The sequence below is a fragment of the Pogoniulus pusillus genome, chromosome 1 (assembly GCF_015220805.1).
Source record: "Pogoniulus pusillus isolate bPogPus1 chromosome 1, bPogPus1.pri, whole genome shotgun sequence".
Classification (NCBI taxonomy): domain Eukaryota; kingdom Metazoa; phylum Chordata; class Aves; order Piciformes; family Lybiidae; genus Pogoniulus; species Pogoniulus pusillus.
The window spans coordinates 3,487,630-3,510,241 of NC_087264.1; the positions used below are offsets into that span (position 1 = coordinate 3,487,630).

A 22,612-nucleotide genomic window follows, 5' to 3' on the forward strand; every position below is an offset into this window, starting at 1 on the left:
AGAATCCACCAGGTAGGAAGAGACCTCCAACGTCACCCAGTCCAACCTAGTAACCAACCTTGTCTAATCAACCAGACCATGGCACTAAGTGCCTCAGCCAGGCTTTGCTTCAACACCTCCAGGGATGGCAACTCCACCACCTCCCTGGGCAGCTCATTCCAATGCCAATCACTTTCTCTAGCAAGAACTCCCTCCTAACATCCAGCCTAGACCTCCCCTGGCACAGCTTGAGACTGTGTCCCCTTCTTCTGTAGCTGCTTGCCTGGCAGAAGAGACCAACCCCACCTGGCTACAGCCTCCCTTCAGGTAGCTGTAGACAGCAATGAAGTCACCCCTGAGCCTCCTCTTCTCCAGGCTAAACAAAATATGATCTATCACTCCTTTTGACACCTTGCTGTGCTGAATGTCTGTAACTGAGATGATTCTACACAGATTTTTTTGAAGAAAATATGTGCTAAAAGGCACTGAGTGTAGCAATAACAAGGGCACTGTGACCACTAAGGTTTGGATTGAGAACAGACAATTCTTGAGAGATGTTTAATCAGCAGTTCTGCTTTTGCTGAGTCCTAAACGATATATTTCTTCTGTATTTATTGGGCTCTTGTCCATTATAGAAGGTCACAGCCTTTCCATGGAGGCAAATTTCATCATTCCAGAAACAGGACTTTGTAAACAGGCAGAAAAAATGCCCCCCCAATGTAATTAGAATCACAGAATCATAGAACCAGTCAGGGTTGAAGGGGCCACAAGAAACATCTAGTTCCAAGCCCCCTGCCGTGCCCAGGGACACCTTACCCTAGATTAGGCTGGCCACAGCTTCTGCCAGCCTGGCCTTAAACACCTCCAGCCATGGGGCCTCAACCACCTCCTTGGGCAACCCATTCCAGCCTCTCACCACTCTCATGCTCAACAACTTCCTCCTCACCTCCAATCTGAATCTCCCCACCTCCAGCTTTGCTCCATTCCCCCCAGTCCTGGCACTCCCTGACAGCCTAAAACGTCCCTCCCCAGCTTTTTTGGAGGCCCCCTTGAGATCCTGGAAGGCCACAAGAAGGTCCCCTGGGAGCCTCCTTTGCTCCAGCCTGCATAGCCCCAACTCTCTCAGTCTGTGCTCACAGCAGAGCTGCTGTAGTCCTCTGAGCATCCTCCTGGCCCTGCTCTGGACACACTCCAGCATCTCCACATTCCTCTTGTCATAGGGGCTCCAGAACTGGATGCAGTACTCCAGGTGGGGTCTCAGCAGAGCACAGTAGAGGGGGAGAATCGCCTCCTTGGCCCTACTGGCCACACTTCTCTGCTTGGCCCAACCAATTAGGAGGAGTAGGTCATATGATCTTTTACTGCTGCAGATTTTCTACCAGAAAGAGGTTTCATTCAGTAGTGCCAGTGAAATGCCAAGGTACAGGTTGCATGCAGCTGTAATACACTGCTTCTGTGTTGTACCTTGTTTGGTGTTGGAGGCAGATAAAAATGAATAAGAAAACTGTATGCTAGATCCATGCTGCTTTGTCCCTGAACTCCTGTGTGTGACAACTAACAGTTTAAAAGCTCTTTGATTGAAAACAGAGTGAACTCTGGATAGCCTTTACCCAAAGTGATTCTCTTCCAAGTCGTGGAGACATACTAGAACAGTACAATGATGTGTGTTTGCTGTAATAAAACCACCATCAAATTTGTTTCCTCTATTTCACATCAGATTGCAGGTAGAGGAAGTTGTGGCTTTGTCTTCATCTTGACAGTAAATAGAGTAAGACACCTCCCTGTATTCTTCTTTAGGGAAGAAAGAGAAGGAGAATGGGGATGTTTGGTGTTTTAGCTTGTCAGTTGCTAGCAGCCCTATTAATGTGAGTCCTGTTTCCAAGTTTTCTGGTTTTAATGGCTCCAGAGTGAGGTCAGCCTTTGTTTGATACTGGCACTACTTCTCTTTGACTCTTCTTATAAGGCAGTTGGCCAGGCTGCTTAATGTTCCTGCTGTCTTACATCTTGCCAAGAAAACAGAAGAGCAATACTTTGGCCTTCAGTTAAGTGTTTTGAGGGCTGCTATTATGAAAGACAGTGTTAGGGCAGGAAAGCTTAAATAATGAAATTAGAAAGAGATCTACAGTCCTCTACAGAATAAGAGTGTAAATAAAAGGAAATGAGCCAGCAGTCTGCACTTGCAGCCCAGAAAACCAAGCAGAGGCTGGGATGCAGCAGGAGAAGTGTGGCCAGAAGGGCCAGGGAGGTGATTCTCCCCTCTACTCCACTCTGCTGAGACCCCACCTGGAGTGCTGCATCCAGTTCTGTATCCTCCATTACAAGAGGGCTGTGGAGATGCTGGAGTGTGTCCAGAGCAGGGCCAGGAGGATGCTCAGAGGGCTGCAGCAGCTCTGCTGTGAGCACAGACTGAAAGAGTTGGGGCTGTTGAATCTGGAGAAGAGGAGGCTCCCAGGTGACCTTCTTGTGGCCTCTCAGTATCTGAAGGGGCCCTCCAAAAAAAGCTGGGGAGGGACTTTTTAGGCTGTCAGGGAATGACAGGACTGGGGGGAATGGAGCAAAGCTGGAGGTGGGGAGATTGAGAGTGGAGGTGAGGAGGAAATTGCTGAGCATGAGAGTGGTGAGAGGCTGGACTGGGTTTCCCAGGGAGGTGGTTGAGGCCCCATGGCTGGAGGTGTTTGAGGCCAGGCTGGCTGAGGCTGTGTGCAGCCTGCTCTAGGGTAGGGTGTCCCTGGGCATGGCAGGGGGGTTGGAACTGGCTGATCCTTGTGCTCCCTTCCAACCCTGACTGATTCTATGAAATATAGTTGAGTTAGCACTTTAAATCACCAAGTTCTTTGGAAAAGAGAGAAATCTTGCTTGGATTAAGCATGGTTTAGTTCTTTCCTTCACAGGTCTGCATGCAAAGGTTCTGCCTCAACACAAGGGGGAACTTCTTTCCTGTAAGGGTCCCAGAGCACTGGCACAGGCTGCCCAGAGAGGTTGTGGAGTCTCCTTCTGTGGAGCTTTTCAAGGCCTGTCTGGATGTGTTCCTCTGTGATCTGTGTTAGATAGGATTATCTTGCTTTGTCAGTGGGGTTGAGCTCGATGATCTCCTTGAGTCCCTGCCGCAAGAAGCTCCTAGCCAAGCTGGCAGCTCATGGTTTGGACAGATTCACTCTGTGCTGGATCAAGAACTGGCTGGATGGCAGAGCTCAGAGAGTGGTGGTGAATGGTGCCACATCCAGTTGGCAGCTGGCACTAGTGGTGTGCACCAAGGATCAGTGCTGGGCACAGTCCTGTTCAATATCTTTATTGATGACCTGGATGAGGGGATTGAGTCCTGCATCAGTAAGTTTGCAGATGACACCAAGCTAGGAGCAGGTGTGGAGCTGTTGGAAGGTAGGAGAGCCTTGCAGAGGGACCTGGCCAGGCTGGATGGGTGGGCAGAGGCCAATGGGATGAGATTTAACAAGGCCAAGTGCAGGGTTCTGCACTTTGGCCACAACAACTCCAAGCAGCACTACAGGCTGGGGACTGAGTGGCTGGAGAGCAGCCAGGAGGAAAGGGACCTGGGGTACTGGTAGATAGTAGGCTGAAGATGAGGCAGCAGTGTGCCCAGGTGGCCAAGAGAGCCAATGGCATCCTGGGCTGGCTCAGGAGCAGTGTGGGCAGCAGGACAAGGGAGGTTATTCTTCCCCTGTACTCAGCACTGGTCAGGCCACACCTTGAGTGCTGTGTCCAGTTCTGGGCCCCTCAATTCAAGAAGGATGTTGAGGTGCTGGAACATGTCCAGAGAAGGGCAACAAAGCTGGTGAGGGGCTTGGAGCACAAATCCTATGAGGAGAGGCTGAGGGAGCTGGGCCTGTTTAGCCTGGAGAAGAGGAGGCTTAGGGGTGATCTTATTACTGTCTACAACTACCTGAAGGGGCATTGTAGCCAGGTGGGGGGTGGCCTCTTCTCCCAGGCAACCAGCAATAGAACAAGGGGACACAGTGTGAAGTTGTGCCAGGGTAGGTATAGGCTGGGTATTAGGAAGAAATTCTTCACAGAGAGAGTGATTGGCATTGGAATGGGCTGCCCAGGGAGGTGGTGGAGGCACCGTCCCTGGGGGTCTTCGAGAAAAGCCTGGCTGAGGCACTTAGTGCCATGGTCTGGTTGACTGGATAGGGCTGGGTGCTAGGTTGGACTGGATGATCTTGGAGGTCTCTTCCAACCTGGTTGATTCTATGATTCTTCCAACCCCTATCATCCTGTGACCTTGTGATTCCTTTCCCACCACTGATGTAACCAGGTGATAAAGGCTTAAAAATGCTTGCAAGTCCCTGGCCTTGGCTTTGATTGGCTGGTAACCCCAGACTTATTAAATGACTCTTATTTTGTTAAAGCAGCCTACTGAGCTTGTTTTAAATTAGTGTTAGAATAAAGATGTTTATTTAAGGCTGAAATGGCCATCTGGAGAATCTCTTTTCAGTCATTTTATAACTCAAGCCATTTTCTTTGCAAATAAACTCTAGTGACTAATGCTTGGTTTCTTATGGGAAGTTAGGGAGGAAAAAAAGCCTCCAACTAACACTTCTCTGAGTAAGAAGGCATTTCTTAACCCAAAAAAAGTTGTTTCCTTGCATCATTTGAGCTGATAAATATATATAAACCAGGGTTTTTGTGAAGCTGAGTTTAATTAAATGTCTAGTTTTTTGCCTAGTGCAAATAAACTTCTCAGAGGGAAATGAAAAGTTGAAAGCAACTAAAATGAGGTGCTGTGTGTATCCAGTACTTAATCATTCTTACTGTGAGAACCTTGTTTTTACAACTTGGCAGCATTACAGATAGGTTTGCCAGTTTCTGCTTTTGCTCAAGAGTTCAAGGCCAGGGGGACTGTTAGATCGTGTGGTGTGACCTCTTCTAAATCACAAGCCACTGAACTGTATCTATTTATGTTACTGAGTCAACTAATCTGTCTTTGAACAAGTTCCTCTGGCTAACCTATGCTCTGCAGAAGGGCACATGCTCATCAATGAAAGACACCAGAAATCCTGCCCTTAATGACTTCTCCCCATGTCTACACATCTTATGGTTCAGAAGAAAATGGGACACTTCAAATTTATAGTGAGTTTTTGGCTTCACTTTACTGCTACTTCAGTTTCCAGATGATTTTCCTTAACAATCAAAATGGGCTTTTAATGTCCAATCTGTTTTAATATTTACAGAGACAGAGAATTAGTACTGAGTGCAGCATTATCATGTATGGGAGTTTTCTGACTGACATCCTGCCCAGACATCCCACTGACCACAGCATTGTATTGTGATTTCTCATTGCATTGCTTGTCCAGCATGGCCTTAAAACCTTTCCCAGAGATTCTTCTTTCTGCCCTTTTGAGAGAATGATTTGCAATTGGAATGGGCTGTCCAGGGAGGTGGTGGAGTTGCTGTTCCTGGAGGTGTTCAAGCAAAGCCTGGATGGGCTGAGCCCAGAGAGTGGCAGTGAATAGTGCCACATCCAGCTGGCAGCTGTCACTAGTGGTGTCCCTCAAGGATCAGTGCTGGGCCCCATCCTCTTTAACATCTTCATAGATGATCTGGATGAGGGCATGGAGTCAGTCATCAGCTAGTTTGCAGATGACACTAAGCTGGGGGCAGATGTGATTGAGTTGGAGGGCAGAAGGGCTCTGCAGCAGGACCTTGACCGCCTGGACAGATGGGCAGAGTCCAATGGGATGAGGTTCAATAGCTCCAAGTGCAGGGTGCTGCACTTTGGCCACAACAACCCCATGCAGAGATACAGGCTGGGGTCGGAGTGGCTGGAGAGCAGCCAGACAGAGAGGGATCTGGGGGTGCTGATTGATACCCACCTGAACATGAGCCAGCAGTGTGCCCAGGTGGCCAAGAGAGCCAGTGGCATCCTGGCCTGCATCAGGAATGGTGTGGTCAGCAGGAGCAGGGAGGTCATTCTGCCCCTGTACTCTGCACTGGTTAGACCACATCTTGAGTACTGTGTTCAGTTCTGGGCCCCCCAGTTTAGGAGGGACATTGAGATGCTTGAGCGTGTCCAGAGAAGGGCGAGGAGGCTGGGGAGAGGCCTTGAGCACAGCCCTACGAGGAGAGGCTGAGGGAGCTGGGATTGGTTAGCCTGGAGAAGAGGAGGCTCAGGGGAGACCTTATTGCTGTCTACAACTACCTGAGGGGAGGTTGTGGCCAGGAGGAGGTTGCTCTCTTCTCTCAGGTGGCCAGCACCAGAACAAGAGGACACAGCCTCAGGCTGCACCAGGGGAGATTTAGGCTGGAGGTGAGGAGAAAGTTCTTCACTGAGAGAGTCATTGGGCACTGGAATGGGCTGCCCGGGGAGGTGGTGGAGTCGCCGTCCCTGGAGCTGTTCAAGGCAGGATTGGACGTGGCACTTGGTGCCATGGTCTGGCCTTGAGCTCTGTGGTAAAGGGTTGGACTTGATGATCTGTGAGGTCTCTTCCAACCTTGGTGATACTGTGATACTGTGACACTTAGTGCCATGGTCTGGTTGATTGGCCAGGGCTGGGTGCTAGGTTGGCTTGGATGATCTTGGAGGTCTCTTCCAACCTGGTTGCTTCTATGATTCTATGACTTATATTTTCTCACTGGAGAGTTAGGACTTGTCCTCCTTGTTTCTAGACTTAAACCCCATAGTTTGTGTGTACAAAAATGCCACCTCTTGAATAAATTGCCTTCCTTGCTTGTCTGCATTTGTTGAAAGTCACATTATCAGTCATTATTATCTCTAAATTGTATAATCACTGACATTTATTCTTTAACTAATTAGGAAGATGTTAAATGTGAACAACCACAAAAAGTGCTTGTCACTGTGTGCTAACAGGCCATTAATACAGGAGGAATAAGGTAATATTTTTCAGCTGTAGTGAAGTTATCCTGTATCAGGAACATGTGGCCAGCAGGATAAGGGAGGTTATTCTGCCCCTGTACTCCACACTACTCAGGCCACACCTTGAGTGCTGTGTCCAGTTCTGGGCTCCTCATTTCAAGAGAGAAATTGAGATACTGGAAGGTGTCCAGAGAAGGGCAAGGAAGCTGGTGAGGGGCCTGGAGCAGAGCCCTGTGAGGAGAGGCTGAGGGAGCTGGGGGTGTGCAGCCTGCAGAAGAGGAGGCTCAGGGCAGAGCTCATTGCTGTCTACAACTACCTGAAGGGAGGCTGTAGCCAGGTGGGGTTGGTCTCTGCTGCCAGGCAAGCAGCAACAGAAAAAGGGGACAAAGTCTGGAGTTGTGGCAGGGGAGGTCTAGTCTGGATGTTGTTAGGAAGTTGTTGTCAGAGAGAGTGATTGGCATTGGAATGGGCTGCCCGGGGAGGTGCTGGAGTGGCCATGCCTGGAGGTGTTGAAGCAAAGCCTGGCTGGGGCACTTAGTGCCATGGTCTGGTTGATTGGGCAGGGCTGGGTGCTAGGTTGGACTGGATGATGTTGGAGGTCTCTTCCCACCTGGTTGATTCTGTGATTCTCTGGAGTTGGTTACCAATGTGATTCTTTCCAAGTTTATTTACCTATCACCTGTGAAATAGCAGTAGAAGCATTTGCATTTGATTCACAATTGCTGACTCCTTTATTGGGGACATTCCAGGCAGTTTTTATCCCTTTAGATTGCTAATAATCTCCTTAATAATATTCATTGTTTGCAAAGAACTCAGTTTGAGTAAGACCTTGCACAGTGAGAAATGCACCATGAATGTTCTCCCCTACTCTATATCCTTAGGCATTGTTCCATACAAATTGCTTCTGGGGTAACAGAATAAATGCATTTTCAGAACAGAACAATGTGTTTTTGAAACTGGTCCAACAAAATTAGTGCTTCCTCAGTGTTGCAAGTCAAGGCCTATGAATATTGGGTTATAGCTTTATTTTCCAGTAGCAGTGAGTTGTTAAGCTGGGAATGTGTCTGTTATGGCTGTTCCCTTGAGTACCTGTCAGTCTTGTGTCTGGAGACAAACTCTGTGCTTATAAAATGCAGGCAGTTAATCAGATGAACAACAGATGAAATTTTGGCTGTATTCTATAGCCTGTTTTTCATGCACTCTCCTCTAATCCTCTATTTCAAACCTAAATCATAGGTTTCCTCTTAGCTGATGAATCACTTTTCATTCCAGCCTGCTGCCATTCTTGTCTCCTTTTCTTCACACTTCTCTACCTTTATTTGCTAGATTCAGATGGTCAAAAGTTGTAATTTCAGGTCCTTCAATTGCTGTCAATACTGAGACAGCTAGTTTGCCACTTCAGGTTCTGCCATGGTCTAGATGACTGGATAGGGCTGGGTGCTAGGTTGGACTGGATGAGCTTGGAGGTCTCTTCCAACCTGCTTGATTCTATGATCCTCTTTCCTTCATTCCTTCCATCCCTCAGCAAAATGTTTATAGTTGTATCAATAGCTTTGCATCCAGAGAAGGGCTGAAGTTGTTTCCAGACTATGGGTGCTCTACAACAAGACTGTTGGAATGTGCTTATGAGGTGCTACTTGTCTTAAAAGCAGCCAACCTAAACTGTTAAACTGATGTTTGTGAAAGAATTGGCCATTGGAATGGGTTGCCCAGAGAGGTGGTGGAGTCACCATCCCTGGATGTCTTTAAGGGCAACAAAGCTGGTGAAAGGCCTGGAACACAAACCCTATGAGGAGAGGCTGAGGGAGCTGGGGGTGTGCAGCCTGCAGCAGAGGAGGCTCAGGGGTGACCTCATTGCTGTCTACAACTACCTGAAGGGAGGCTGTAGCCAGGTAGGGGGTGGCCTCTTCTCCCAGGCAACCAGCAATAGAACAAGGGGACACAGTCTCAAGTTGTGTTGGGGGAGGTCTAGTTTGGATGTCAGGAGGAAGTTGTTGTCAGAGAGAGTGATTGGCATTGGAATGGGCTGCCCAGGGAGGTGGTGGAGTCTCTGTGCCTGGAGGTGTTGAAGCCAAGCCTGGCTGGGGCACTTAGTGCCATGGTCTGGTTGACTGGCTAGGGGTGGGTGCTAGGTTGGCCTGGATGAGCTTGGAGGTCTCTTCCCACCTGGTTGATTCTATGAGTCTAAAGGGAAACTGGATGAGGCATTTGGTGCTATGGTTTAGTTAATTAGAATGTGTTAGGTTGGTCTTGATGATCTCCAAGGTCTTTTCCAAGCTGGTTAATTCTGTGATTCTGTGAGGGCTTACATGAGTTGAATGTGTTGTGTTACTGGGTTTGCACATGTGTTTGTGACACACAGTCTGTCTGTCTCCTGTTGTTCCAGGTACAAAGGTAAAGTCAGCAAGGACACAGACCTGTTCTCACACACAGAAGGTGGTAACCAGCCCCAGGAAGCAGCTTCCTTTATACCCTCTTGCCCGAGAAAATAAGTATCTTTTTAGTCCAAGTCAAGATGTGCCTGCTGAGTGTGGTCCACTTGAAGGTCACCTAATTCCTATGGCTATTCCATTAGGTAGGAGGACATAACCTGCAGAAGGATTTGTAAAGGTTAATTGCTGCCACTTCATGGAAATAGAGCTTCCATCTTCTTAAGTCAGTGATCTGCCATGAGATTTCAGCTGCCCTCCTTGTAGGGGAAAAGCATAATGTTCTGATTCTCCTCCTTCTTTGTGCTGCATGGCTCACAACACCTTGAGAGAGCACTTGATTGCTTAGCTCTACCTTTGGTGCACTTTACATTTCTAGGCTTCTTTTCATGGCTTTAAGTCTTGATACGAGGGGATTGAGTCCAGCATCAGTAAGTTTGCAGATGACACCAAGCTAGGAGCAGGTGTGGAGCTGTTGGAAGGTAGGAGAGCCCTGCAGAGGGACCTGGCCAGGCTGGATGGCTGGGCAGAGGCCAATGGGATGAGACTGAACAAGGCCAAGTGCAGGGTTCTGCACTTTGGCCACAACAACCCCAAGCAGCACTACAGGCTGGGGACAGAGTGGCTGAGAGCAGCCAGGAGGAAAGGGACCTGGGGGTACTGATAGAGAGTAGGCTGAAGCTGAGGCAGCAGTGTGCCCAGGTGGCCAAGAGAGCCAATGGCATCCTGGCCTGGCTCAGGAGCAGTGTGGGCAGCAGGGAGGTTCTTGTGCCCCTGTACTCAGCACTGCTCAGGCCACACCTTGAGTACTGTGTCCAGTTCTGGGCCCCTCAATTCAAGGGAGATGTTGAGGTGCTGGAACATGTCCAGAGAAGGGCAACAAAGCTGGTGAGGGGCCTGGAACACAAATCCTATGAGGAGAGGTTGAGGGAGCTGGGCCTGTTTAGCCTGGAGAAGAGGAGGCTCAGGGGTGATCTTATTACTGTCTACAACTACCTGAAGGGGCATTGTAGCCAGGTGGGGGGTGGCCTCTTCTCCCAGGCAACCAGCAATAGAACAAGGGGACACAGTTTCAAGTTGTGCCAGGGTAGGTCTAGGCTGGATATTAGGAAGAAGTTCTTCCCAGAGAGAGTGATTGGCATTGGAATGGGCTGCCCAGGGAGGTGGTGGAGGCACCGTCCCTGGGGGTCTTCAAGCAAAGCCTGGCTGAGGCACTTAGTGCCATGGTCTAGTTGATTGGTTAGGGCTGGGTGCTAGGTTGGACTGGATGATCTTGGAGGTCTTTTCCAACCTGGTTGATTCTATGATTCTACTCCTATAAGCAGGACCTGAATCATGGCCCCTGGGTTCAATATTTGCGATGATTTAAGCCAAACAGTTTCAGGAAGGCTGTGCCAAACACACTGAAGTTATTATCATGGCTTCTGTATTCATGGAGCTTCAACACAACCTTTGTATAGGCCTTGTTTTGGGAAGGATTAGTATTATATTGGCATTTAAAGAAGGCAGTTATTAATAAAAAGGAGGGTCTCCAACAAAAATGTGTGAGATGATATACTAAGTGTGATGGCATTTTGAATATGATTAAGAAAATGTGTGGTAGGGAAAGCACAGTAGTAACTTCTGAACAGCAAAGACAACGTAGCTGTTCTGGGTTTCAGCACTAGGTGTCATGGTAGTCAAGAAAGTGAGCCACCAATGGCAGTCTTGAGTTCACAGTTTCTGCTGGGAGAGCCTTAAAATTCGCTGGTGAAGCACTGAACCTATTCACAGGGGACTTATTAATTGTCCTGTAGTTCTGCACAAGATCTCTGTCTCATGGCCTGGCTCAGGAGCAGTGTGGCTAGCAGGACAAGGGAGGTTATTCTGCCCCTGTACTCAGCACTGTTCAGGCCATACCTTGAGTGCTGTGTCCAGTTCTGGGCTTCTCAATTCAAGAGAGATGTTGAGGTGCTGGAAGGTGTCCAGAGAAGGGCAAGGAAGCTGGTGAGGGGCCTGGAGCAGAGCCCTGTGAGGGGAGGCTGAGGGAGCTGGGGGTGTGCAGGCTGGAGGAGATGAGGCTCAGGGCAGACCTCATTGCTGTCTACAACTAGCTAAAGGGAGGCTGTAGCCAAGTGGGGTTGGTCTCTGCTGCCAGGCAAGCAGCAATGGAACAAGGGGACGCAGTCTGGAGCGGTGGCAGGGGAGGTCTAGGCTGGATGTTGTTAGGAAGTTGTTGCTAGAGAGAGTAATTGGCATTGGAATGAGCTGCCCAGGGAGGTGGTGGAGTTGCCATCCCTGGAGGTGTACAAGAAAAGCCTGGCTGAGGCACTTAGTGCTGTAGCCTAGTTGACTGGCTAAGGCTGGGTGTTAGGTTGGACTGGATGCTCTTGGAGGTCTCTTCCAACCTGGTTGATTCTATAATTCCTTATTAGAAGAAATTTCTTCATCAGAAGTGTTCTCAGACACTGGAATAGGCTCCTCAGAGAGGTGATTGAAAGACACAGACATGAGGTGCTGAGGGACATGGTTTACCACCAGAGTTGGATAATGGCTGGACTCAATGATCTTAAAGAGTATTGGTTGATTCTATGTGAAACATAGATGACTCAGAATTAGAATTTAATTAACTTATTCATTTGCTGCCTTTGGAGATTTATCTATTTATATGCATCCATATCTTTAATTCTTTTTAAACTGTCCTTAGGTCAAACCCAAATTAGTGACACCTCCCTGCTTCCTGCTGGAGTAGTTATTGGTAAACCACACCCTGTAACAGTTACAACCTCCCTTCCTCAAGTGCCACCAAAACCAGTGCTTGAGGTGAAGAAGCCAAACATAGCTGTAATAGAGATGAGATCAGAGAAGAAGGATCCACCTCAACTATCTGTGCAGGTAAACATCAAGCACAGTGATTCTTTGTTTGTTGTGGTAAGTGATGCCTAAAGACAATCTTATCCATCAGTGGCTTCCCTTGACATCAGCAAATGGTTTTCAGTGGAAACATAGAATGGAAAGGTGAAGAAACTCTCATTTTGTGCTAGTATTTTAGTCATATTTGAACAATTACCTTTCTTATGTGACCAGTGTAGAAAACATTTCCTTCCACAGGCACCGTCCCTGGGGGTCTTCAAGAAAAGACTGGATGAGGCACTTAGTGCCATGGTCTAGTTGATTGGATAGGGCTGAGTGATAGGTTGGCCTGGATGATCTTGGAGGTCTCTTCCAACCTGGTTGATTCTATGATTCTAATTGCTCTGAGTCTTAGACTGTATATATAGCAAGTTATGTACATTTCCTGCAATATGAAAGAGGCTTAAAGAAATATCTAACTCTATACATAGGTTGAATAATGGGAGTGCTCATTTTGAAGTTCAGAGGATGAGTTGTGCATATGAAATGTCACAGTTAAAAAAAAACCCAAACAAATAAAATCAATATATTGCACAGCAAAGCATGATGTAAGCACTGAAATAAACTGTAAATTTAGAAGGTAGGAGTTACTGGAGTAGCTGTTTTCCTTTGATACATAGAGAAAAAAAGAAGTGTGGTGCCATGGTCTAGTTGACTGGACAGGGCTGGGTGCTGGGTTGGACTTGGATGATCTTGGAGGTCTCCTCCAACCTGGTTGATTCTATGATAGCTCTGTGTCATATTTTGATTTTCTTTGTTTTTTTCCTTTGAATGGAATTGTTGAGGTAGAACAAACCTGGAATAAAAGCAGTGTTAATATAAATGTCAGTATTCTTGGATGACTGCACTGGCCTTTGAGATTTCAGGTTCAGAGTGGAGGTGAGGAGGAAGTTGTTGAGCATGAGAGTGGTGAGAGGCTGGAATGGGTTACCCGGGGAGGTGGTTGAGGCCCCATGGCTGGAGGTGTTTAAGGCCAGGCTGGATGAGGCTGTGTGCAGCCTGCTCTAGGGTAGGGTGTCCCTGGGCATGGCAGTGGGTTTGGAACTGTCTGCTCCTTGTGGTCCCTCCCAACCCTGACTGATTCTATGATTCTGTTCTATGATTCCTGTTTCAAAATGATAGTCAACCCAAGGATTTCACTCCTGCTTAGCCAACCACTGCAATCTTTACATAGGGGGTTGTCTGCTTTTGTTGTCAAGGAAGTACTGTGTCCAGTTCTGGGCTCCTCAATTCAAGAGAGATGTTGAGGTGCTGGAAGGTGTCCAGAGAAGGGCAACAAAGCTGGTGAGGGGCCTGGAGCAGAGCCCTGTGAGGAGAGGCTGAGGGAGCTGGGAGTGTGTAGCCTGGAGCAGAGGAGGCTCAGGGCAGAGCTCATTGCTGTCTACAGCTGCCTGAAGGGAGGTTGTAGCCAGGTGGGGTTGGGTTCTTCTGCCAGGTAAGCAGCAACAGAACCAGGAGACACAGTCTCAAGTTGTGTTGGGGGAGGTCTAGGCTGGATGTTAGGAGGAAGTTGTTGGCAGAGAGAGTGATTGGCATTGGAATGGGCTGCCCAGGGAGGTGGTGGAGTCTCTGTTGCTGGAGGTGTTGAAGCAAAGCCTGGATGAGGCACTTAGTGCCATGGTCTGGTTGATTGGGCAGGGCTGGGTGCTAGGTTGGCCTGGATGCTCTTGGAGCTCTCTTCCAGCCTACTTGATTCTGTGATTCTATACAGGTAAGAAAAAAGGAGCTCTCTGAAGTTTAGTGGCTCTGCAGCAAGTGGAAGAGAGAATCTGAACTGTTTAATGATGGTAGCCAAACTAATACACATAGATTTTCAGATTGCTGCTTTTTGTCTGTCCTAGGTGTTACCCAGTGTAGATATTGACAGTGTTTCAAGTGATGGTGGAAGTGTAAACCACATTCTTCCGGGCTCAGAACCTGCATGTGCTCCTGTCAAGGCTGTGATCCAGGTACTGCTTGTCTAAATGTATGTGAATTTAGTTTATTAACAAGGAAAATGCATTAAATTGTTTCATTTATGAGCGTTAAGTTTATGAATGTTAAATTACTACAAAGTTATCTCATTACCTCATAGTTTTACTTAGAGAAATCTGACAGTTCCAGGAAAAATGGAGTAACCATTCTGAAGAATTTATGGGATATTTGCTTAAGAAAATGAAAACTTTTGGCAAGATGCTGTTCTTCCAAGGCACAATAATCACCATAGCAAAACTCTAAGGAAAACAGCATTTCTCAGTCCTATTAAGAGCTATAATCCCTTACTGGCCCACATCTGTCTTATTTACACTGGTATCAATGTTCTATCATGAAGACTAAGGGTGTTCTTCATTCATCCTTGGCTGTACTTCAGTGGCCTGTTCACTAGTAGCTCATTGTGTGGAGCTGGCTGGTCTACTCCATTCCCCTTCAGAAATGCTTTTGGTCTAATCTAAGCAGCAATGAGGGGGTTTGTGTAACAGAAAAGGTTAACCAAAGCATGCTGAATGATCACAGAATCATAGAATGGACCAAGGAGGAAGAGACCTCCAAGCTCATCCAGTCCAACCTAGCACCCAGCCCTGGCCAGTCAACCAGACCATGGCACTAAGTGCCTCAGCCAGGCTTGGCTTCAACACCTCCAGGGACAGTGACTCCACCACCTCCCTGGGCAGCCCATTCCAATGCCAATCACTCTCTCTGACAACAACTTCCTAACAACATCCAGCCTAGACCTCCCCTGCCACAGCTCCAGACTGTGTCCTCTTCTTCTGTTGCTGCTTGCCTGGCAGCAGAGCCCAACCCCACCTGGCTACAGCCTCCCTTCAGGGAGTTATAGACAGCAATGAGGTCTGCCCTGAGCCTCCTCTGCTGCAGGCTGCACACCTCCAGCTCCCTCAGCTGCTGCTCACAAGGCTGTGCTCCAGGCCCCTCACCAGCTTTGTTGCCCTTCTCTGGACACCTTCCAGCACCTCAACATCTCTCTTGACTTGAGGAGCCCAGAACTGGACACAGTACTCAAGTTGTGGCCTGACCAGTGTTGAGTACAGGGGCAGAATAACTTCCCTTATCCTTGTGGCCACACTGCTCCTGGAATGGGCTGCCCAGGGAGGTGGTGGAGTCTCTGTGCCTGGAGGTGTTGAAGCAAAGCCTGGCTGAGGCACTTAGTGCCATGGTGTAGTTGACTGGATAGGGCTGGGTGCTAGGTTGGACTGGATGATCTTGGAGATCTCTTCCAGCCTCTATGATTCTATGATACTTCCTTGTACTGCATTGGATTTATTAAGAGTTATAGGTATTGCCCTGGAACTTTTGATGCTGAGCTATTCCATTAGGTTTGGTAAACAGCACGTTTTAGTTGTCAGCATACAAGATAAAGGTCTGATAACCTCTCTTTATGCTTTGCAAAGAAATTACTCATAACTTGCAAGGTGGTTAAAGCGTTTAGCTGGATTCAGGCTGTTGACAGTGAGTGGTGATTTAATTGCATTTTTGTCATGAAGTTTTTCTGCCAACACTTTTTTTTTCCCCCTAATACCAAATACCTAACAATTTCAATCTGTCTTTATAAGCCTCCAGAAGATCTCCATAGTGAGGAGGAAGACACAAAGTTTCCAGGAAATAATTTCATTGATGTTACTGATGTCATGCAGGTAATTGTATTGCTTAGGTCTCCTTTGCTTTTAAACACTTTTATGTTGGGTTTTATTTTAATGCTGTTCTCTCATAACTGAAAACACAATGTAGAAAATGGGTTTGCTTTACAAGCATCTATGAAAATACACATTATGAGCAATACTGAACTGCTAACAATGCTATAATTCAGCACTGCTCAGGCCACACCTTGAGTGCTGTGTCCAGTTCTGGGCTCCTCAATTCAAGAGAGATGTTGAGGTGCTGGAAGGTGTCCAGAGAAGGGCAATGAAGCTGGTGAGGGGCCTGGAGCACAGCCCTGTGAGGAGAGGCTGAGGGAGCTGAGGGTGTGCAGCCTGCAGAAGAGGAGGCTCAGGGCAGAGCTCATTGCTGTCTGCAGCTCCCTGAAGGGAGGCTGTAGCCAGGTGGGGTTGGGCTCTGCTGCCAGGCAAGCAGCAACAGAACAAGGGCACAGAGTCTCAAGTTGTGGCAGGGGAGGTCTAGGCTGGATGTTGTTAGGAAGTTGTTGTCAGAGAGAGTGATTGGCATTGGAATGGGCTGCCCAGGGAGGTGGTGGAGTCTCTGTGCCTGGAGGCGTTGAAGCCAAGCCTGGCTGAGGCACTTAGTGCCATGGTCTGGTTGATTGTGTAGGGCTGGGTGCTAGGTTGGACTGGATGATCTTGGAGGTCTTTTCCCACCTGGTTGATTCTCTGATTCTAAATGCCTCACACTGTGGCAAGAAGTGCCACTGCCATGGTGCTCTCTGCACATCTGCAAGAGATCCTGCCTGCATTGCTGTAAACATCCATGCCAAGAGCAACTAGGATCAGGTCAGAGATCATCTGCCTCTTTCCCATCACCCTGGGAAGATCTCGAAGCCTCTCATGCTCCCTCTAGGCATGAAGCCTCAACCACATCCCTGGGCAACCCATTCCAGCCTCTCAGCACTCTTGTGCTGAACAACTTCCTTCTCACCTCCAGTCTGGACCATCTCCAGCTTTGCTCCAATCCCCCAGTCCTGTATTTGGGCAGCTTTGCTCTATTACAAAAATAAAGCAGCTTTGTTATATAAAAATAAATAGGAAAGTTATTTAAGACATCAGTTTATGAACTAACAAAACAAAAAGAGCTGCAATGTTATTTTTTTTACATAGTTATTCATATTTTCTCTTTGCATTTTTCTCCTGGATTGCTTTTATCTTTTCTTTTTGGCAATGAGCTCTCTTTTAACCACAGCACCAAACCATGTTCCAAGTGAAACACATGTTTGGCCTATGACCACGCAGACAGTGTTCTAAGAAATGTGCAAGGCAAACACAATGTGAAAGCATAAAATCAACCTCTGGAGTGGCAGGGGTATTTAAGACATCAAAAGAAAGCAAAGTTATTGTTATAAAAGAGGCTTCAGATTCATGAAAGAATGTGCATCAAATGCTATATGGGAAAATAACTTATTGTTGTCTTCCCCCACACTCCTTTTGTTATGAAAACTTAATTCTGTTACAACTGAAGAGGGTATTTGTGTGAAGTGCCAGCTGTTAGCTGTAGTAGCTCAACAGAGGCAAGACTGTCACAGCTGCCTGCTACTGGGTGCAAACAGTGGTGAAGGCTGAGCATGGATGTGTCCAGTTCTGGGCCCCTCAATTCAAGAGAGATGTTGAGGTGCTTGAAGGTGTCCAGAGAAGGGCAATGAAGCTGGTGAGGGGCCTGGAGCACAGCTCTGTGAGGAGAGACTGAGGGAGCTGGGGGTGTGCAGCCTGCTAGAAGAGGAGGCTCAGGGCAGAGCTCATTGCTGTCTGCAACTCCCTGAAGGGAGGCTGTAGCCAGGTGGGGTTGGGCTCTGCTGCCAGGCAAGCAGCAAGAGAACAAGGGGACACAGTCTCAAGTTGTGGCAGGGGAGGTCTAGGCTGGATGTTAGGAGGGAGTTCCTGGCAGAGAGAGTGATTGGCATTGGAATGGGCTGCCCAGGGAGGTGGTGGAGTCACTGTCCCTGGAGGTGTTCAAAAGAAGGTTGGCTGAGGCACTTAGTGCCATGGTCTGGTTGGTTGGCTAGGGCTGGGTGCTAGGTTGGACTGGATGAACTTGGAGGTCTCTTCCAACCTGGTTGATTCTCTGATTCTGTGTATTGCCAGTGGGCTCACAGAAAGCCACACATCAGTGATGCACATGGATGTACCTGTGCATAGATGGTTGCATGGAGCAACATTCAAACAGCACCATTGTGCTGACTCTGTTCCCCTACTTTGCAGCTCAGGATGGAGGTCTAGGGTAGAATCATAGAATCATTGAAGAGTTTGGGTTGAAAGGGACCTTTAAAGATCATCTAGTCATAGAATTAGAATCATACAATAGAATCATAGAATCAACCAGGTTGGAAGAGACCTCCAAGCTCATCCAGTCCAACCTAGCACCCAGCCCTGTCCAATCAACTACACCATAGCATTAAGTGTCTCATCCAGGCTTTGCTTGAACACCTCCAGGGATGGTGGCTCTGTCTACAACTAGCTGAAGGGAGACTGTAGCCAGGTGGGGTTGGGCTCTTCTGCCAGGCAAGCAGCAACAGAACAAGGGGACACAGTCTCAAGTTGTGCTAGGGGGGAGGTCTAGGCTGGATGTTAGGAGGAAGTTGTTGGCAGTGAGAGTGACTTGAATGGGCTGCCCAGGGAGGTGGTGGAGTCACTGTCCCTGGAGGTGTTGAAGCAAAGCCTGGCTGAGGCACTTAGTGCCATGGTCTGGTTGATTGTCTAGGGCTGGGTGCTAGGTTGGACTGGATGCTCTTGGAGATCTCTTCCAACCTGCTTGATTCTGTGATTCTATATTGTTTTGTAATGGAACAAAATTAATCTATACCACCAAATAGTTTCAATTTGTTGCTTTTTAATTATCTGAAAGTAAATTGGGACATGGTGTTTTGGCTTGATACTTTATAATAAAGTACAGTGATTAATATTCCAATCATAGCTGAAAGATTTTCTGCTTTATGCTATGTTTTGATTGGGACTCATGATAGATATTTCAACAGTCTCCAGGGAGGTAAAGCTGAGATTTGAGTGTAGATTATTAAGAATTGGTTTACAAGTTGATCTATGTGCAAGTTCAATCTGTGTCATTAAATGCTGACTGTTCAGCAGGGATAATGTATCACCCCAAAATGAAAGTAATTCCTTTTGGATTTGTGCCTCTATTAAAGCTGAAATACTTTTACACATAATTTAGAGATGCAGAACTGCAAAAGTTTGTCACAAACTGCTAAATATATGTCAGATTTATTGGATGTGCTTGGTTTATTTAATCCAGATGTTTATATTTTGCATACTTTCAGAAAAAAAGATTATATTAAATAGGCAACATCAAAGAAAATTTATGGAGTAATGGAGGCAGGAGAAAATGCATAATGAAACTCTGGACAAAGACATCTTTACATTTGCTGTCAGGATGAATTATGGTCATGAATACATATATCCTAACAGAATGAACTACTTAGCAGCTTGCAAGGCATCCAGTGCCACTCTGAATTTAACTGCACTGGTTTATTTCTGTGCCTAGAATGGTTTAGGAGATCTTTTTGTTTGTCCCTCAAATATATGTATTTTGGTTTGCCTGCTTTGTAAGTTAAGTCTTTTATTTGAAGAACTCCTGCTATTCAAAGATCCAGAGAGATCATAGAATCATAGAATCAAGCAGGTTGAAAGAGACCTCCAAGCTCATCCTGCCCAACCGAGCACCCAGCCCTGTCCAATCAACCAGACCATGGCACTAAATGCTTCAGCCAGGCTTGGCTTCAACACCTCCAGGGACAGCAATTCCAGAACCAACCTGGGCAGCCCATTCCAATGCCAATCACTCTCTTTGCCAACAGCTTCCTCCTAACATCCAGCCTAGACCTCCCCCAGCACAACTTAGAATCATAGAATCAAGCAGGTGGGAAGAGACCTCCAACATCATCCAGTCCAACCTAGCACCCAGCCCTAGACAATCAACCAGACCGTGGCACTAAGTGCCTCAGCCAGGCTTGGCTTCAACACCTCCAGGCACAGAGACTACACCACATCCCTGGGCAGCCCATTCCAATGCCAATCACTCTCTCTGGCAGGAACTCCCTCCTAATATCCAGCCTAGACCTCCCCTGCCACAACTTGAGACTCTGTCCCCTTGTTCTCTTGCTGCTTGCCTGGCAGCAGAGCCCAACCCCACCTGGCTACAGCCTCCCTTTAGGTAGTTGTAGACAGCAATGGGGTCTGCCCTGAGCCTCCTCTTCTGCAGGTTGCACACCCCCAGCTCCCTCAGCCCCTCCAATACGTGCTCAGGGTGGGAAAGGAGAGTAGCATCTTTCAAACCAGTCAATTATAGCACACACCAAGTAACTCACTTAACTTGTAAGAAATAGCACATTAAGGATAAAATCAAAGTGTCTTTGAGGATCTTTTAAGTTGTGTATCCAGGAATGTCTAATAACTTTTGGCAGCTGAAGTTAAAGGAAGTGTAAATATCCATGTAGCCTGTGTGTAAACTACTAATATGTAGTCTTCAGTGCTGGCAGATTTATTAGAGTTTTTTTGACTGACTACATTCTTGTTAACTTTTGGGAATGTAGAATTTTAATTAAAACAAAACAAACAAAGAACAAACTAATCCAAAACAAACAAACTCTCACTATGATAAGACCAAAACCATAACAAAAACTCTAAAACCCACCCAAAAAAAACCCAAACAAACCAGAAGGTGGGGGATAGAGGGGCTGGAGAGCAAACAGGAAGAAAGGGACCTGGGGGTGCTGGTAGAGAGTAGCTGAAGATGAGGCAGCAGTGCCCAGGTGGGCAGCAGAGCCAATGACATCCTGGGTTGGCTCAGGAGCAGTGTAGGCAGCAGGACAAGGGAGGTTCTTCTGCCCCTGTACTCAGCACTGCTCAGGCCATACCTTGAGTGCTGTGTCCAGTTCTGGGCCCCTCAATTGAAGGGAGATGTTGAGGTGCTGGAAGGTGTCCAGAGAAGGGCAATGAAGCTGGGGAGGGGCCTGGAGCAGAGCCCTGTGAGGGGAGGCTGAGGGAGCTGGGGGTGTGCAGCCTGGAGGCGAGGAGGCTCAGGGCAGAGCTCATTGCTGTCTGCAGCTGCCTGCAGGGAGGCTGTAGCCAGGTGGGGTTGGGCTCTTCTGCCAGACAACCAGCAACAGAACAAGGGGACAGAGTCTGGAGTTGTGGCAGGGGAGGTCTGTCGGGGTGCGGAGGCTGGCGAGAGGCGAGATCGGGGTACTGACGACTCGAGACAGCAGCTTCCAGGCATCTGTGCATCAGTACAACTTTATTAGGGTAGTGTAGTGTCTTATATAGTGCTTCAGAGGAGGTGTTTCCAGCCAGCCTGGGGCTGGCAGAAGTGGACGGTACAGATTGGCCCCAAGTTATGTGTAAGGCAGAGATAGGTTACCTGTGGTAAACAACCTGTGAGTACCACCCAGGGGGGCTGGCCAGGGTCAGCCCCCTTGGGCTGCGTCCGCCCCAGGGGCCGGCAGATTCCACCCCCTGACAGCTGTGCGTGGGTTGCTCATGGTTGCCAGCTTAGGCCCCTGGGAATCAGTAAGACCCAAGGACACTTCCCATCACAGGGCCTGATGTTTACATTCCATACCTCGCTGCAGGAGAAAGCTTCCCACAGAGGTCTAGGCTGGATGTTGTTAGGAAGTTGTTGTCAGAGAGAGTGATTGGCATTGGAATGGGCTGCCCAGGGAGGTGGTGGAGTCACCATCCCTGGAGGTGTTGAAGCAAAGCCTGGCTGGAGCCCTTAGTGCCATGGTCTAGTTGGTTGACCAGGGCTGGGTGCTGGGTTGGACTGGATGCTCTTGGATGTCTCTTCCAACCTGGTTGATTCTATGATTCTAGGATCCAAATCTCCCCAGACAAAGAAGCAACCCCCAGACCAACCCCAACCCCCCTAATCCAGTAGTTATTGTGGAATGTTTCCTGAATTTCTGTTTAAAGGAGAAACACTTCTGGGGTTTATATTAAATAAACCTGACTTATGTCACTAGTTAATTTCTCAAGTATTAGCAGTAACTTCTGGCTCCCTGCCCTGTGCAACACAGGCAGGAAATATGAACCAACTCATGTTTTCCATAGCAGTTCCTACAGCTTTATACCTCTATGGATTTATGGTTTGCCAAGCTTAGAATTGCATCAATGAATTTCAACATGCAAAAAAGGGAGAATGTGGTTTGTGTGCTGTGACACATCTAGCAATGAAAAATATTTGACAGTTCCCTCAATGACTTTGCCTTCCAGAAATGTACTGTAACTTAATTTTCTACTTCTTTTTTAGGATCAAGAAGAGGAGAGAGATGAAATTCCAGAGTTCTGTGAGCCTCTTCTGGAGCTCAATGGACAGTTTAAAGTTGCCTCACCAAAATACAATGGTCCTTTGTTTCCTCCAGTGGCTTCTACTCCTCAGCAGTCTTCTGATGTTTTGGATGAGCTGATTCAGAGAAGAGAAACTATAGAAAACAAGTTGATAAATTGGTGAGTTGCAAAGTAACAAAGTGGCAAGAGAATCATGGAATCATAGAATCAACCAGGTTGGAAGAGACCTCCAAGATCATCCAGTCCAACCTAGCACCCAGCCCTGGCCAAGCAACCAGACCATGGCACTAAGTGCCTCAGCCAGGCTTTGCTTCAACACTTGGTGCCATGGTCTGGCCTTGAGCTCTGTGGTAAAGGGTTGGACTTGATGATCTGTGAGGTCTCTTCCAACCCTGATGATACTGTGATACCTCCAGGGATGGTGACTCCTCCACCTCCCTGGGCAGCCCATTCCAATGCCAATCACTCTCTCTGCCAACAACTTCCTCCTAACATCCAGCCTAGACCGCCCCTGACACAACGTGAGA

At 47.7% G+C, this 22,612-nt stretch overlaps 1 protein-coding gene across 8 annotated transcripts in view; it reads left to right on the forward strand.

Annotated features, from left to right (window-relative positions):
- KIAA0586 (KIAA0586 ortholog) overlaps positions 1 to 22,612 on the forward strand; it is a 122,113-nt gene that overhangs the window by 32,590 nt on the left and 66,911 nt on the right. For 7 of the 8 annotated variants that reach the window (XM_064151007.1, XM_064151178.1, XM_064151090.1 and 4 more), the window contains 5 exons: positions 9,195 to 9,383; positions 11,924 to 12,111; positions 13,971 to 14,078; positions 15,678 to 15,758; positions 22,048 to 22,244. In XM_064151007.1, the coding sequence (XP_064007077.1) occupies positions 9,195 to 9,383; positions 11,924 to 12,111; positions 13,971 to 14,078; positions 15,678 to 15,758; positions 22,048 to 22,244 (763 nt within the window). The remainder of the gene's footprint in view (positions 1 to 9,194; positions 9,384 to 11,923; positions 12,112 to 13,970; positions 14,079 to 15,677; positions 15,759 to 22,047; positions 22,245 to 22,612) is intronic. The other variant, XM_064151267.1, reaches the window with a different exon arrangement.